The 12,672-nt window shown below is 36.3% G+C and overlaps 1 protein-coding gene across 2 annotated transcripts; it reads right to left on the reverse strand.

Annotated features, from left to right (window-relative positions):
* Positions 1 to 256: 256 nt before the first annotated feature.
* On the reverse strand, positions 257 to 12,464 carry LOC110786694 (phosphatidate phosphatase PAH1). Of its 2 annotated transcripts, none has more exons than XM_021991263.2 (11): positions 12,161 to 12,464; positions 10,031 to 11,879; positions 7,807 to 8,414; positions 7,635 to 7,708; positions 5,070 to 5,154; positions 4,894 to 4,980; positions 2,445 to 2,517; positions 1,172 to 1,215; positions 937 to 1,065; positions 758 to 856; positions 257 to 664 (listed from the first exon to the last, which is right to left on the reverse strand). In XM_021991263.2, exons 2-11 carry the CDS (start codon positions 11,712 to 11,714, stop codon positions 608 to 610), a joined length of 2,940 nt encoding a protein of 979 aa, XP_021846955.2. In that variant the 5' UTR covers positions 11,715 to 11,879; positions 12,161 to 12,464; the 3' UTR covers positions 257 to 607. The 2 variants fall into 2 exon arrangements, with proteins under 2 accessions (XP_021846955.2, XP_021846954.2); XM_021991262.2 differs by having other exon boundaries at positions 7,807 to 8,417; positions 12,161 to 12,463.
* Between the last annotated feature and the right edge of the window lie 208 nt (positions 12,465 to 12,672).

Genomic DNA, 12,672 nt, shown 5'->3' on the forward strand with positions numbered 1-12,672 from the left:
TCGAATGATGCATAAATAAAATTATAAAAGGTTGATATTTAGAAAGTATATATCGATGTGAATCTAATAAGATCCAACATGATTACGTATTTTTTTTACAGCGTGAATAGTGTAATAGCCAAAGTAAACAAAAAAAAATGTAGAACGGATGAAGGTTATAATTTGCCAAGAAACATGTTGAAGACATTTTCTTTAAGTAGCCAATAATACAATGTTTATGTCAAATTACGCGAAAGCAAATTACTGCTACAGAACAGAAAGGAATGAGAACCTATATTATAAGCTGAATAATCCTGCGTATCAAAATTAAAAAATTTAACTTCCTTATTAACAGAAGGTGCAGTGACTGTATCTATCACAAAGAAAACTACAACAAAGAACATTACAACATACAGATTTACAGTTAACAGCCACGATCACGATATGAATGAGCTTTCAGATGCTTTTGCCTTGAAGATCCCTGCAAAAACGTCGATACAACAAAGAATGCAACTATCTGGTAATCACCCAATGCTACATATTCTAATAGCCTCTATTAGTTTCGATCAATTGCCTGTTGAAAAATGATTAAGTCTGGCTTCAAAAGAGCCATTAAGCCGTCTGCTTTCTATATGCTAATATCTGGCATTGGCATCTTCCAATAATTCCATGAATTATAGTCTTCCTGTACATAAATTTATCAAGTAAAAAAGTATGTCAGAAGATGGTTATTACTCTCAGAAATTTTCGGTTTTGATATGGTAATGGCGATTATTACCTGCTCGACCATTGATGTTGGTGGGAACATATCGTTGACTAGAGTATGTAATGATGTATACGACTTCACATCGATACGATGATTAATTGCCACCTCACCCTGTCAGTTTCAGTTGATATTAGTTCATTACTTTTTGACAGCTTTACTAGTATACCAAGCATGTTTACAAAAGATACTACCTTTGGGTTGATTATAAAGATTTTCCCCTTTGGAATTCCAAGCTTTCTGTAAGTAAGCTCATCCGTGTCTCTGTTCCCAAATCCCGCGTAGAATGGATTGTAATCCGGTGGAAACAGTGCCTTGATATCCTGCAGGTCAAAGTTGATGAGATCACAGATAAAGGACTTCATTTTCCTTTTAAAAACTAATATTTTACGAAGATTTCGCATTCAACGAAGATTAGTAAGTTTTTACCTCCAAACAAGCAATCTTGAATTCATGAGGAGCTCTTCGGATTACTGCAATCATCGAATAAAGATATGTTAAATCAGAAAGGAAAATTAACTTCCCTTTTCTAAATAAAAGGTGTACAGATCTAGTGAGGAGTTAAATAGCTGTAGAAGAATACGCAAATCTGTATGTGTACGAACAAAGCAACTATAGCAGAAGAAATGTTGCGGGCTCTGAGTTTCAAGGACAAGTTAACTTCAAGAAGCCAAGTCTAGTCCTACTATACAGAGGAAATGGCATCTCTACTGTGCCCCTATTAAAACCCTCAGCCGTAACAATATATTGTGACTAGTGTTTATGCACGCGATACATGAATGACATTTTATATAAATATTGTAATTTATACTATTAAGTATAGGAACGTTACATATTCCATAAAATACTATTCGGTATATATTTATAAATATTATTAACCTGACAGGGATAGTACGTATAGGTATTTCACAGGGGAGACACCAAAAAGTCAACATCAGCTGTTACCTTATAGAATAGTGGATAACCAGATCTAAGGGGTGGCAGTCCTTGATGAAATCTCAGATATTCTCTACTAAAGACTCATATAACAACATCAAAGAATCACTTTTGCAGAAGTAAGAAGAAAGTTATTGTAGCTAAACTTTGTGCATTTAACAGATCTAACTTGTGGCCGCTTTGCACCAAAACCTTGCAACTATGGACAGACTGATTCAATTTGGTTATACCAGTTTATCACTGAACTTAAGAGTGTATTAACCAAACAATATGTATCTGTCAATTCTTCAATGAGATACGTGCAGGTTTCATCTCTTGAAGGATTATACACAACTTATAAGTGAGGAAGAATGGAAGTGGCTACAGACTGCTGCAGTAGCTACCAAAAGAAAAGAAAAAAAATATATGAAGACTATAATGTAGCACATTGCTTTTTCTGAGGTGTATACTTAAAAACTATTTGGATACGGCGTAACCAATGGGTGTTTTACAGAGGCGAGAAGAATCTTGATGTGATGGTTAAGCAGTTAGTAATGGATGGTACATTTCCATAATCTCAAGGTTGAGTGTGATTACGGGTTCCAGTCAGAGACTCGGAAATTTGATTTCAATCCCGTTTCACAAGTCAGATCTGGGTTATCCACTTGTAGTGGACAATAATCAGAACTCAGAAACTAAGCAGCCCAAATTCTCATTCAACTATTCAAAATATATAAAAAGAAGGAAAGCTAATAACATTATGATGACCAACAAGAGAATTATTTACCTTCACGGAATAACGAAGGAAATAATCCATTAGGTGAAATAACAACAGGTCCATTTGGCAGTGTCTTTCCATCCTGTAAGTAGTAAAAACTTTGAAGTAAGATGGCAGAGGCCTATATATACCAAATTCCATAACGAATAACACTAACAGAAGGATACAAGAAAGTCGAGAATAGTAAACCACTTTTATGTGACAAATAACTACGAAGTACTTCCTCCGTCTTTTAATACTCGCAACGTTTGTTAGTTTCACGCATGCCAATGCACAACTTTGATAATTTATTTCTTAAATTCTCTTTATGCAAAAATTATAAAAAGTTGATATTTTGAAAATACACATTGAGACGAATCTAACAAGATCCCACATGACTATGTTTTATCTTATACAAAAAACACTACAAATAGTCAAAGTAGATTATATGAATAGTGGCAAAAGTCCAAACGTTGCGAGTATTAAAAGACGGAGGAAGTATTATATTAGAATATAAAAATGAAAATCAGGAGAGAAGACTAATGTTGATAAAGATCTAAAGTTCCAAGGCCTCTATGCATCGCTGCTTATATAAACTAATATAATAAATAGGAAATTTGATGCAAACCGACCTCAACTATGGACATCCTTCTCTAAATAGTTTAAACTTTTTGGTGTGTTTTATGAGAGTGCTAGTGCAGTGAGAGCATATATAAGGTATTTGATCCATCTAACAATAGATCCTCTTATGCCAAAGAATCATCAGAGGTTGTAAACAAACCCTGCCACCCCTAATTATCTCTCCAATTCTTTGATAATCTCTTTTTCTTCTTCTCACAAATCCATCAATTTATAAGCACATTATTCTCAATTCAAATACAAAAAAGGGAATGAGATAAAGATGGAAAATTGAACCCAGTAGGCAATTCAGTTTAATTTCCAAATCATACAAATCTAAATTCAGAAAATGAACATGGTATATTTTTCCAATTCAATTGAATCACCAATTATTACAAACCCAGATGTACTTTCCTCTAATCCCAATAATCAAACCAACTTCAACAGTTCTCAATTTGCAGTAATATTGTGGTGACTAGGGCTGTCAATTCTCAACCCGAACCGTTGAACCCGCTGGGTTAATCCGTATCGTTAAGAACCCGAACCGTTAATAACCCGTTAATTGGAACCCGAAACTAAACCGAACCGATAATATTTAACCCGAACCCGAACCGTCTCGAAAACATTAACCCGATTAAGACCCGATACCCGATAACAAACCGACATTAGCTGTTCGAAAACATGAAATTAATTGGATAGTGAACATTACTACATTAGCTGTTCGTCAAAAAAAAAAAAACATTAGTTATAAATCACGTAATCAAATTGTATGGGCTCTTTTACCTTTTCACTTTGCTTCAATAATGTAGATATTATAATATAAGCGCATTGAAAATTGTGATTTTAATAATAACCCGACATTTTTTGTAATTTGTATCCGAATTGATCTGACTAAACACGAACCCAGCCCGATATAAACCCGACCCGATATGAACCCGACCCGATTACAATCCAGCTAAACCCGTTAACGAACCGAACCGAATTGACCCAACCCGACTACAATCCGACCCGATCTGACCCGATCCGATATGAACCCGACCCGATATGAACCCGACCCGATTATAAACTGAACCGATATGAAACCGACTTAACCCGTTTTTTACCCAACCAAATATGACCCGACCCGATATGAAACCGACCCGGCATGAAACCGACCCGATATGAACCCGACCCGGTATGAACCCGACCCGATATGATCCCGCACTACATAACCCGAACCCGAACCGAACCGTTTATTTTTCAACCCGACCCGAACCGAACCGATAGCAAAATGAACCGGTTTCAACCCGAACCGATGAACCCGAACCGAAACCGAACCGATGACCCGATTTGACACCCCTAGTGGTGACGTTTCACTTCGCCGCCAATTTGATTTACCCTTGAGGTTGATGAATATCCATAACCAGTCACCATCACTAATTGTTGCTTCCAGTAAAAAGGAAGATTAGAAATTTTTTGAAGAGGTGATTGGAGAAGGTTGAGTGAGGAAGGAGGGAAAAAAATGAATGAACCGAGAATGGAAAAGATGAAGAATGGGAATAGAGGGAAACTGGAAAAGGCAAAAAAGACAAGGGAAGAATTATTAAAAGTCACGTGATTGACATGCGACATCAATTTTACCTACTATAGCAAGCCACCCTTGTCAAAGATCGCTCTCATAAAAATACAATAAAAATTTAGGACCAGTCCAAGTTAATTGATAAGTGGGACTGTTTAAAGAAGGACGTCGATAGTTGGGACTGTTTGTATCAATTTTACTGATAAATAACTCACCGGCCTACAGTTTTCAATCAAGGGAACATTGGGGAAAAGACAAATGCAAGCATAAAAGTGCTACCAGATTTGACAGGGAAATACATACCTGCTTTAGGTTAAACAAAAAGCTTTTAGTTAAATAAGCTTGGACAATTGCACGTGCACTCAGAAAGAGCAGCTGATATCCATTCTCCTGTTACACATGGAAAATCATTCAACATATATTCCATAAAGAGAGAGAGAAAGGGTGCAAAAGAACAAGCCTTTAGAGCCTAATGTTACCTTAATGGCAGAAAACAAGCGAGCCACACCAGATTGCGACCAGTCCTTACCAACCAGAGGCATAAACTGACCAAGAACATCAGATCTGAAATAAGAGTCACAGATCAGAATCATACTACAAAAAAGAGCCAATTGATAAGTTGTATGAAAAAAAAGACAATTCAAAGTCTAATCCGAAACTTTGTTAAAATGATTGATCGTCCAACAAGGGGAGAAAAACTGACATCCATATCTTGGATTCTGATTCAACAACTTTTCTTATTGTTTATGTCAACCATCACAGAAGTAGTAATAACTAATAAGACATATCCGTACGCACAGAGCATGATGAGACGCTCCATATCAGACTTTGAAACTGCAAGTCCTACTGACACAAGACTCCTGCTTTTTCATACGGCTAAAGCCTAAATGTAAGTAAAAAGATCTTAAACCTCAGCCTCCCCCCTCACACCCCGAAAAAAAAAAAAGCAAAAGAAAGGGAAAGAGAGAAAGAGAAAGAGAAAGAGAAAGAAGAAGAATTTGGCCAGTGTTTATAATAATGATTGAACCGCGAGTGGCAACAGATCAAATAAGTCATAGAAGAAAGATCATACATTAAAAGAGGCAAAAAAAGGTACACAAAGATGAATAAAACTAAACTTGAGCAGCTGAAACATTTTTTAAGGCGAGCCAACTTAAAACCTAGCAGTGGCAGACTGGCGGTACCAGAAAAACTTGCTTATGGGTTCTGAGGTTTCATACCAAATAATGAAAATCAAATACCATAATCTGAACCCATACTAAGACCGCAAATGAAACCAGGTAACATCCAAACTAATCCACTAAGTTCATTTCCAGTGAGCCTGCAAATTTCAACTTCTAGGTTTTGCGTGTACGAGTTAAACTATGACAGCTACGAAGTATTCTCAGATTTATCATACTTGGATTCAGTTCATTAGCTGACAATATGTTCACAAAGAAGGAATAGTTGAGTTGTTAAGGTCAGAGGTTATAACCAGGGTTTCTCTGTTGGTGTCCCAGAAACTCAGAAAGTAAAAAACACAGTTAATTTTCCAAGATATGACAGAAAGACTTGATTTTACCGTAAAGAATACTATCTGTTCTGTAAATTGAAAATTCTCCCCGATGAATAGAAAGATGGATGATGCATCTCACAAATTGGTTGAAGAGAGATTATCAAAGAAATAAATAATAAGATCAACTGTTTAAGATGTTTAGTTAATATCCAGAGTTCCAGACATACTTTGTGAAATTGTTCCCACATGTTTGTTGGTAAGTAGAACTGTAGAAGAAAATAGAGATTTAGCTGTCTCCTAACTTCAATGTTAAGGTGGTTATCTCTATCCCCTTTACCCAATGCTCAAGGAAGAATGAGATAAGATTATCAAGAATAACGCAGTCACTCTTTTTAGTCTTCCCATGATTCAGAAAAGGACCCAGCCTCTTCCCTCCAGAAACCAAGCCACATAAAGAACGGTAATGTCAGCATAAGATTGGGATAAAGGCCTTGGGTGGTCCAGTTCAAAATACTAGTCAGCAGTCATATGTTAATCATTAAAAACAAGCTCCAATACTCTGAATAAAATTTAACAAACTACCCTCATATTTCCCCTGGTGCTTCGCGGCCATCGCATTGAGAAAGGACAGGAAACTTTTCCACTTTAGTATTGTAATTCAAGTGAATTTTAGCATATGTTTTAGATTAAAGTTAACAATATACTTTCTCGAACGTATTCCTAATTTCCTATACATAATGACTACATAATAGTCTATGAAAGATGTGATGCTTTTTCAAATCACATGTGAAAGAGCGTCTTTTGGAGATTGGAAAATTCAAATTCTGTTACAGAAGTTCCTATGTAATGGAACGATCTTGACTAATCTATACGGTTTGTATTTAAGGAACTTCTTACTCTGTTTGTACTTTGATCTTCGGTTAACTTCCACCATGACTCAAGGGAAAAGTAAGCTAAAGTGCTAAACATGGAACATCCAAATCAATGGATGTTCCTCAATCAAACAGTGGGACTTTGTTAACTTCCATGAAATTTGAAATTCCCATGCTATCTTAGAGACTTAGATTCAACCAAACAAAGACGTAATTCACTCCTAAGTCTCTACTTCATGCTGTGCATGTAACCAAATTTCCATATAAAGAAGAAATCAGAATCTCCATCCAGCAGTAGATCCTTACACACCTTATTTTGCATCAAGAAATATATGGCTTAGCTGTATACAAACTCTTTTGGAAACCATAGAACTGGATCTACACAAAGCCCCATGAGTATGGCTACCCGTGGGTGTAAGTCCGTGTGACACTGATATACAGAGTAGTTAATAACTTAATAACAATGTTGTTAGTTTGCTTTGACTATTCTGCAATATATTGAACATCCCTCTAAAGTCTAAACTACAAAGCTCACAATTTTATCAGACAAGTTCTGAACATCAAATGTCTAAGATAGTCCAAATTTTAAATCCCAGATTTCTGTCAAAAAGAGATGAAGAACAAACCTTGAACAAACTGCGGCTAAAAATATATTCATTGACCAAAGGAAAGCTTACCTAGTAATTGTCCCATCCACATCAGATATAACAATTCGCGCATTCCACTTCCACAAATATATATGTGCCTCAACCTGTTCAACAAGAAAGAACGTAAACAATTTATAAATGGAGGTCCAACTCACTTTTTCATAAAAAATAACGGGAAAAAGAAAAATCAAATATGGCAAACCTGCTGCAATCCAAGGACCCTGGTACTAAAACTGAAAGTCACGTCATTTTGACCTTCTTTCAGATTCAATAATGATATCTGTTCATTAGTGGGGATGTTAGTCCTTATAATTTTCTTGTGAACGGACTTTGAACTAGTTGCTGATAACGGAGTACCACTCTGAGACATTGGAGTCCGGTCAATGGATGATGGGCTCTGTGAAACAGATTCAGAGTCAACAAAGATATCCTCTGAGGCGTTACTAGTGGTGCGTTCAAGTGTCTTCACCCTCCTAAATGGATTTGGCCAAAGCCTCCATCTGCGGCCAGAAGGACTTCCAGAATCATGAACCCCTAAGTTTAAAGTAACTTCCTTTTCGATTGGTATTGCATCTTTGAACTCGATGGAAAAACTTGAACCAAATGCAGCCATTCCTAAGACAATAGGAGCAGCTTGATCCCACGGTAAATATTTCCCTTTATATCTGATGACAAGGTTTTCATTCTTAATTACTGAGGATGCTATACTTCTAAAATCTTCCTCAGATATTCGATGAGAATTAAAAGCTTCATCAGCAGCACTTAATCCCATTCCTGGACGAAGTAGGTGGCGGCAAAGAGAGATCTCTACTGCTGCAAGCAAATGTACACGTCAATCAGTCATCACAACTGCCCATAAAGCACACATATAAGAACAAAAACAGGAAAAGTTTAACTAGGTGAACATTGGCCTTGAAGAAAGTTTTACATGTTAATGCTTATTTTCACAAAATCCAAAAAAATATTAACAGCTTAAAAATTATGCTGTTAATAGACCACGATGCCTAAAGCTTTTGAAGAATGTAATTTCTTTTCTTTTTTATATTTATAAGAGAGATAAGGACAACATGATAACTGGAACAGTATCACTCTATAATAAGGGAGCAGGGCACATCATAATACAAAAATATATGTAGATCAGTAGATGTGCTAGCATCATGACATTTAGAAGCCAAGGTGGCAAGGGTTTGGACTTTGGAGTGGAAACTCAAGGAATGAAAAACAACTATTGCTGCAAGTCTGTATGTCTGCATATCTATGTAACAATAGTGACTTAGCTGCAAACATGAATAAGACATAAGTCTTGGATTTCTTCTTTTTCCTTATCTTCTTTTTGAGATGATAATAGTAAGGCCTCTCTTTAGTAAAAAAAAGACGAAATCACACAGCTAGTTGAGATTGTTTTCATAACTCCGGAGCATGCTGAATTCCTGGTGTTGATCCCCAGACATGCTTGCAGCATATAGCTGTTTATGAGATCGGACCATACAGGCATTGGTGTATGGTAAAGATATAGCAGCTTTCATGATTGACTTAGACTTAGGTCCGGTTCAGTTCAACTGATTTTCGCTGAAGTGAATTAATTTTTACTGATTACAACTTATTTTTATAATAAAAACTGATTATAACTGATTTATACTTATCATAACTGATAATTACTGATTAAAGCTTATTTTTACTGAATACTTTGCCTTACTGGTACACCAAAAAATGAAATCACAAAGAATAACTAGGAAATTTCTATATAGTACCCTTGTACTGTTGATTTTTCCATCTAGTACACGGATAAAAAAGTTTTTGAAAACACGGTACCCTTCAGTTTTGTGTTCCTGTGCCACTGTAAGTAAACAAAACAAATGTTACCCTCAGACACTAAAACACCATTGAGATTCTTTTCCCTTTCATGGAGAATTTTCAACTAACCTTAACTCTCCATCTCTCTGTTTTTGCCTTTTTGGAAGTCATGGTTGGCCACCATAAGTCAAAGAAGTTGAGATGAAGATTTGCCTAAATTTGTAATACTTCATTGAGGCTAGGATTCTCATAAAACTTACACCTCACGAAAGTGGAATTTTTCAAACAAGGCACAATCTGCCTTCCCCTTCCCTCCATTAGGGAAAATAGAGAGACCAGCTATGAAGACGCCATCAGGCATCAGCAATTTATAGCTATATTCAAGCCTTCAATCTTCCCCATTAGGTATTAATTTGCTACGAATTAACATAGCTTGAGAATCAATTATGGCAGAAAATAGGAAGAGGAAGGTTTGATTAATAAACTAAAATTACACGAAGTGACAGATATTCAAGGAAATTTGTAGAAAAAAGAGATCACTATACACTGGAGAAAAATGATAAAACATAGTAATGAAAAACAATTAAAAAATGTGCTGTCAAGAAAGAAATCACCACAGGTGCCTGCCTTACTTGGGTTTATATTTGCTTCAGACTGCTCAGATGAACTCCTGGTGTGTGATTTAGGGTCTTCACTACTAATTGATATGGTTTCAGAGACATTTCCCCCGTTACTAAAAGTATCACTCTTGACTGATGAATTCATTCTTACTGGTTCATCCTTGCATACTTTTGTGTTTCCAATAGGTGTCAAATCAGAACCATTAGCTTCTACACCAGTACGGTCACTATCCTCACTTTCACATACTTTAGTTACATCTATAGCAACAGGTGCCAAGTCATCGTCTGCCTCAGCCTCCACCATACTTCGACTGTTGCAATCAATATCTGATCCATCACCACCTAATCTTTCTGGTGTACTTTGAATATCAGCCTTATTTGATACTTCATTGTTCTGTGAAGACTTCTCTTCTGTAAAATTAACTTCTAGTCGGGCACCCAAGGGAGACCCCTCACTGTCTGAGGCATCGTCAACTGCCACATTGGTAAAATCTAAACAGCTCCTGAACTTATCTTCATTCTTGGTTCTAAAAGATGCATCTTCAGTTTTAATGGGCACATAATTATCAACTTCATCTTCATGTCCACCCTTCTTATCATCATCCTGAGATTCAGGAAGATGAGTGTCCTCAACTCCATTTTCATGCAAATATTTTCCTTCTCCACATTCTTCACCTTGGCAATCACTCTTCCCAGAATCCTCACGAGCAATCAAAATCTGTTTATGCATAAGTTCTCCGTTTTCCTTATCCATGCTGTTGGAGCCCTCATCTTGGCATACTTCTGACTGTTCATCTTGGCATGAATGTTCCTCAATCATAACAGCATGATCAAGACCCTCTTGTAAAACAGTATTTTTATTTTCTTCGGAGTTAATGACGGAATCTGGTATAAAGGAGGAGCCCTCAAGATCATTAAGATACTCGGAATCCCAAGCAGTGTCACTGACAGTAAACTCCCTACCTTTACCTGGCCCTAGATGAAACTGGGGTGTATCCAATGGTACATTTTCAGTGTCATGTTCAGTTGCTGAGATAGGTGCTGTTAAAATATGACCATCTACACTCACCAACACCATTTCCGAGTCCGAGACCTGTGCTTCCACAAAATTCTCCACAGCATCCATAGGGTCGTACCGACTAGATCCATACTCAGATGCCAAATCTACTGAGTCATCAAATGACTGATCATCTTGAAAATCATAAAACCTACACGCATCAGAGTCGTTCCTTTCTAACCTGTTGAAGTTGGAAAAATCTTCCCTCAAGATTCCAGGGTCAGACAGAGTGCTTTGCAGCCTCAAATTATCGACATTGTCATTTTTAATACTAAACTGACTATTATCTACACTAAAACTATGAGCTCGAATAGCTTCCCTCTCTTCATTCAACAAACGGATTTTCTCACTGCTCTCACCTGAATCAACTTCCCCTACAAAATAAGCTTCACCTGAATTATCAAGATTCATATGGAAGCTAGCTTCAACGCCGTTCACCTTAATTCGAACCACCTTTTCAGCACCTTTCAAAACACCTTGAAATTTACCAAATTGTACATACCAAGGTGTACTCCTGAAGCTCCCATCTTGCTGTTGAACAACAATGATATCAACCGCCCCGCCGAAAGGGTGAAAAGGGGTTGCTACTGAATATACACCTTGGGTTATTAAGCTTCCAACTTTCCCAACCACATTCATGATTTCAAGGACTCAATAATTCCCCCACAAGAATGAAAAGTTAATGTGTAAACAACTCCCTGATTATTATTATTAGACAAAAGTTCAACCCTATTGAACTTCTCAAGCAACCAAAGTCGATTCATAAATTATTCAATTTGACAAGAATCAAAGACTCAATGTTGCCTGCAATACCAATCAAAGCTGAAAATCAATGACAAATCAAGAACATCATACGAAACATTAATGCACAAACAAGAACAAACCCCAATAAGAAATTAAAGCTCAATAATCAATGAAAATCATCAAAAGAAAGTGCACAAACAAGAAAAACAGAACTAATTACACCAAACCCAGATCAAAACTTGAAAAATAAACCCCATTTTTCAAATTAAATCGAAAGTCAAAGAAATTAATGGGAAAAAAGATTCATGAAATATAATTGTTAAGGGTATTGGCAAACTTACTTGAGAAGGGAGTGATGCCAAGATGATGAATGAATTAATGAGATTTTGTATGAAATGTGAAGAGGCGAAGAGAACGGAATATTATGTGAGGATAAAAAGATTATTCGATCAAAATCAAACGTTGTCCCCTAAAAAACAAGATTGACTTTAATCTTATGTTTGAAGACAACTAAACTAGTTGTATGTTGGTTCCGTCCACGAAATTAAATCACAAAATCATCATTTGTTTACATCATATCATTGGAGATACCGCCACTTTCTTTTTGAGGGATTTTTCTGTTTTGGTTTTCGAATTTTTAATATTTAATTTTAACATTTAATTTTAACATTTAATTTAATCATGTTTGTGGTTGGTAGGAGTTTCTTGGAAGTTAGACTCAATGGATAACTATAAACTACCCAACCTCATGACTCATGAAGTCATGAGCCATTAATATGGTTTTTTTTAGGTGCAAAATTAATACAATGGGGTTTGTTTAATGATTTTGGTTTTCTTTCTCTTTTGTTTGGGA

The sequence above is a fragment of the Spinacia oleracea genome, chromosome 1, assembly GCF_020520425.1.
Source record: "Spinacia oleracea cultivar Varoflay chromosome 1, BTI_SOV_V1, whole genome shotgun sequence".
Lineage (NCBI taxonomy): Eukaryota > Viridiplantae > Streptophyta > Magnoliopsida > Caryophyllales > Amaranthaceae > Spinacia > Spinacia oleracea.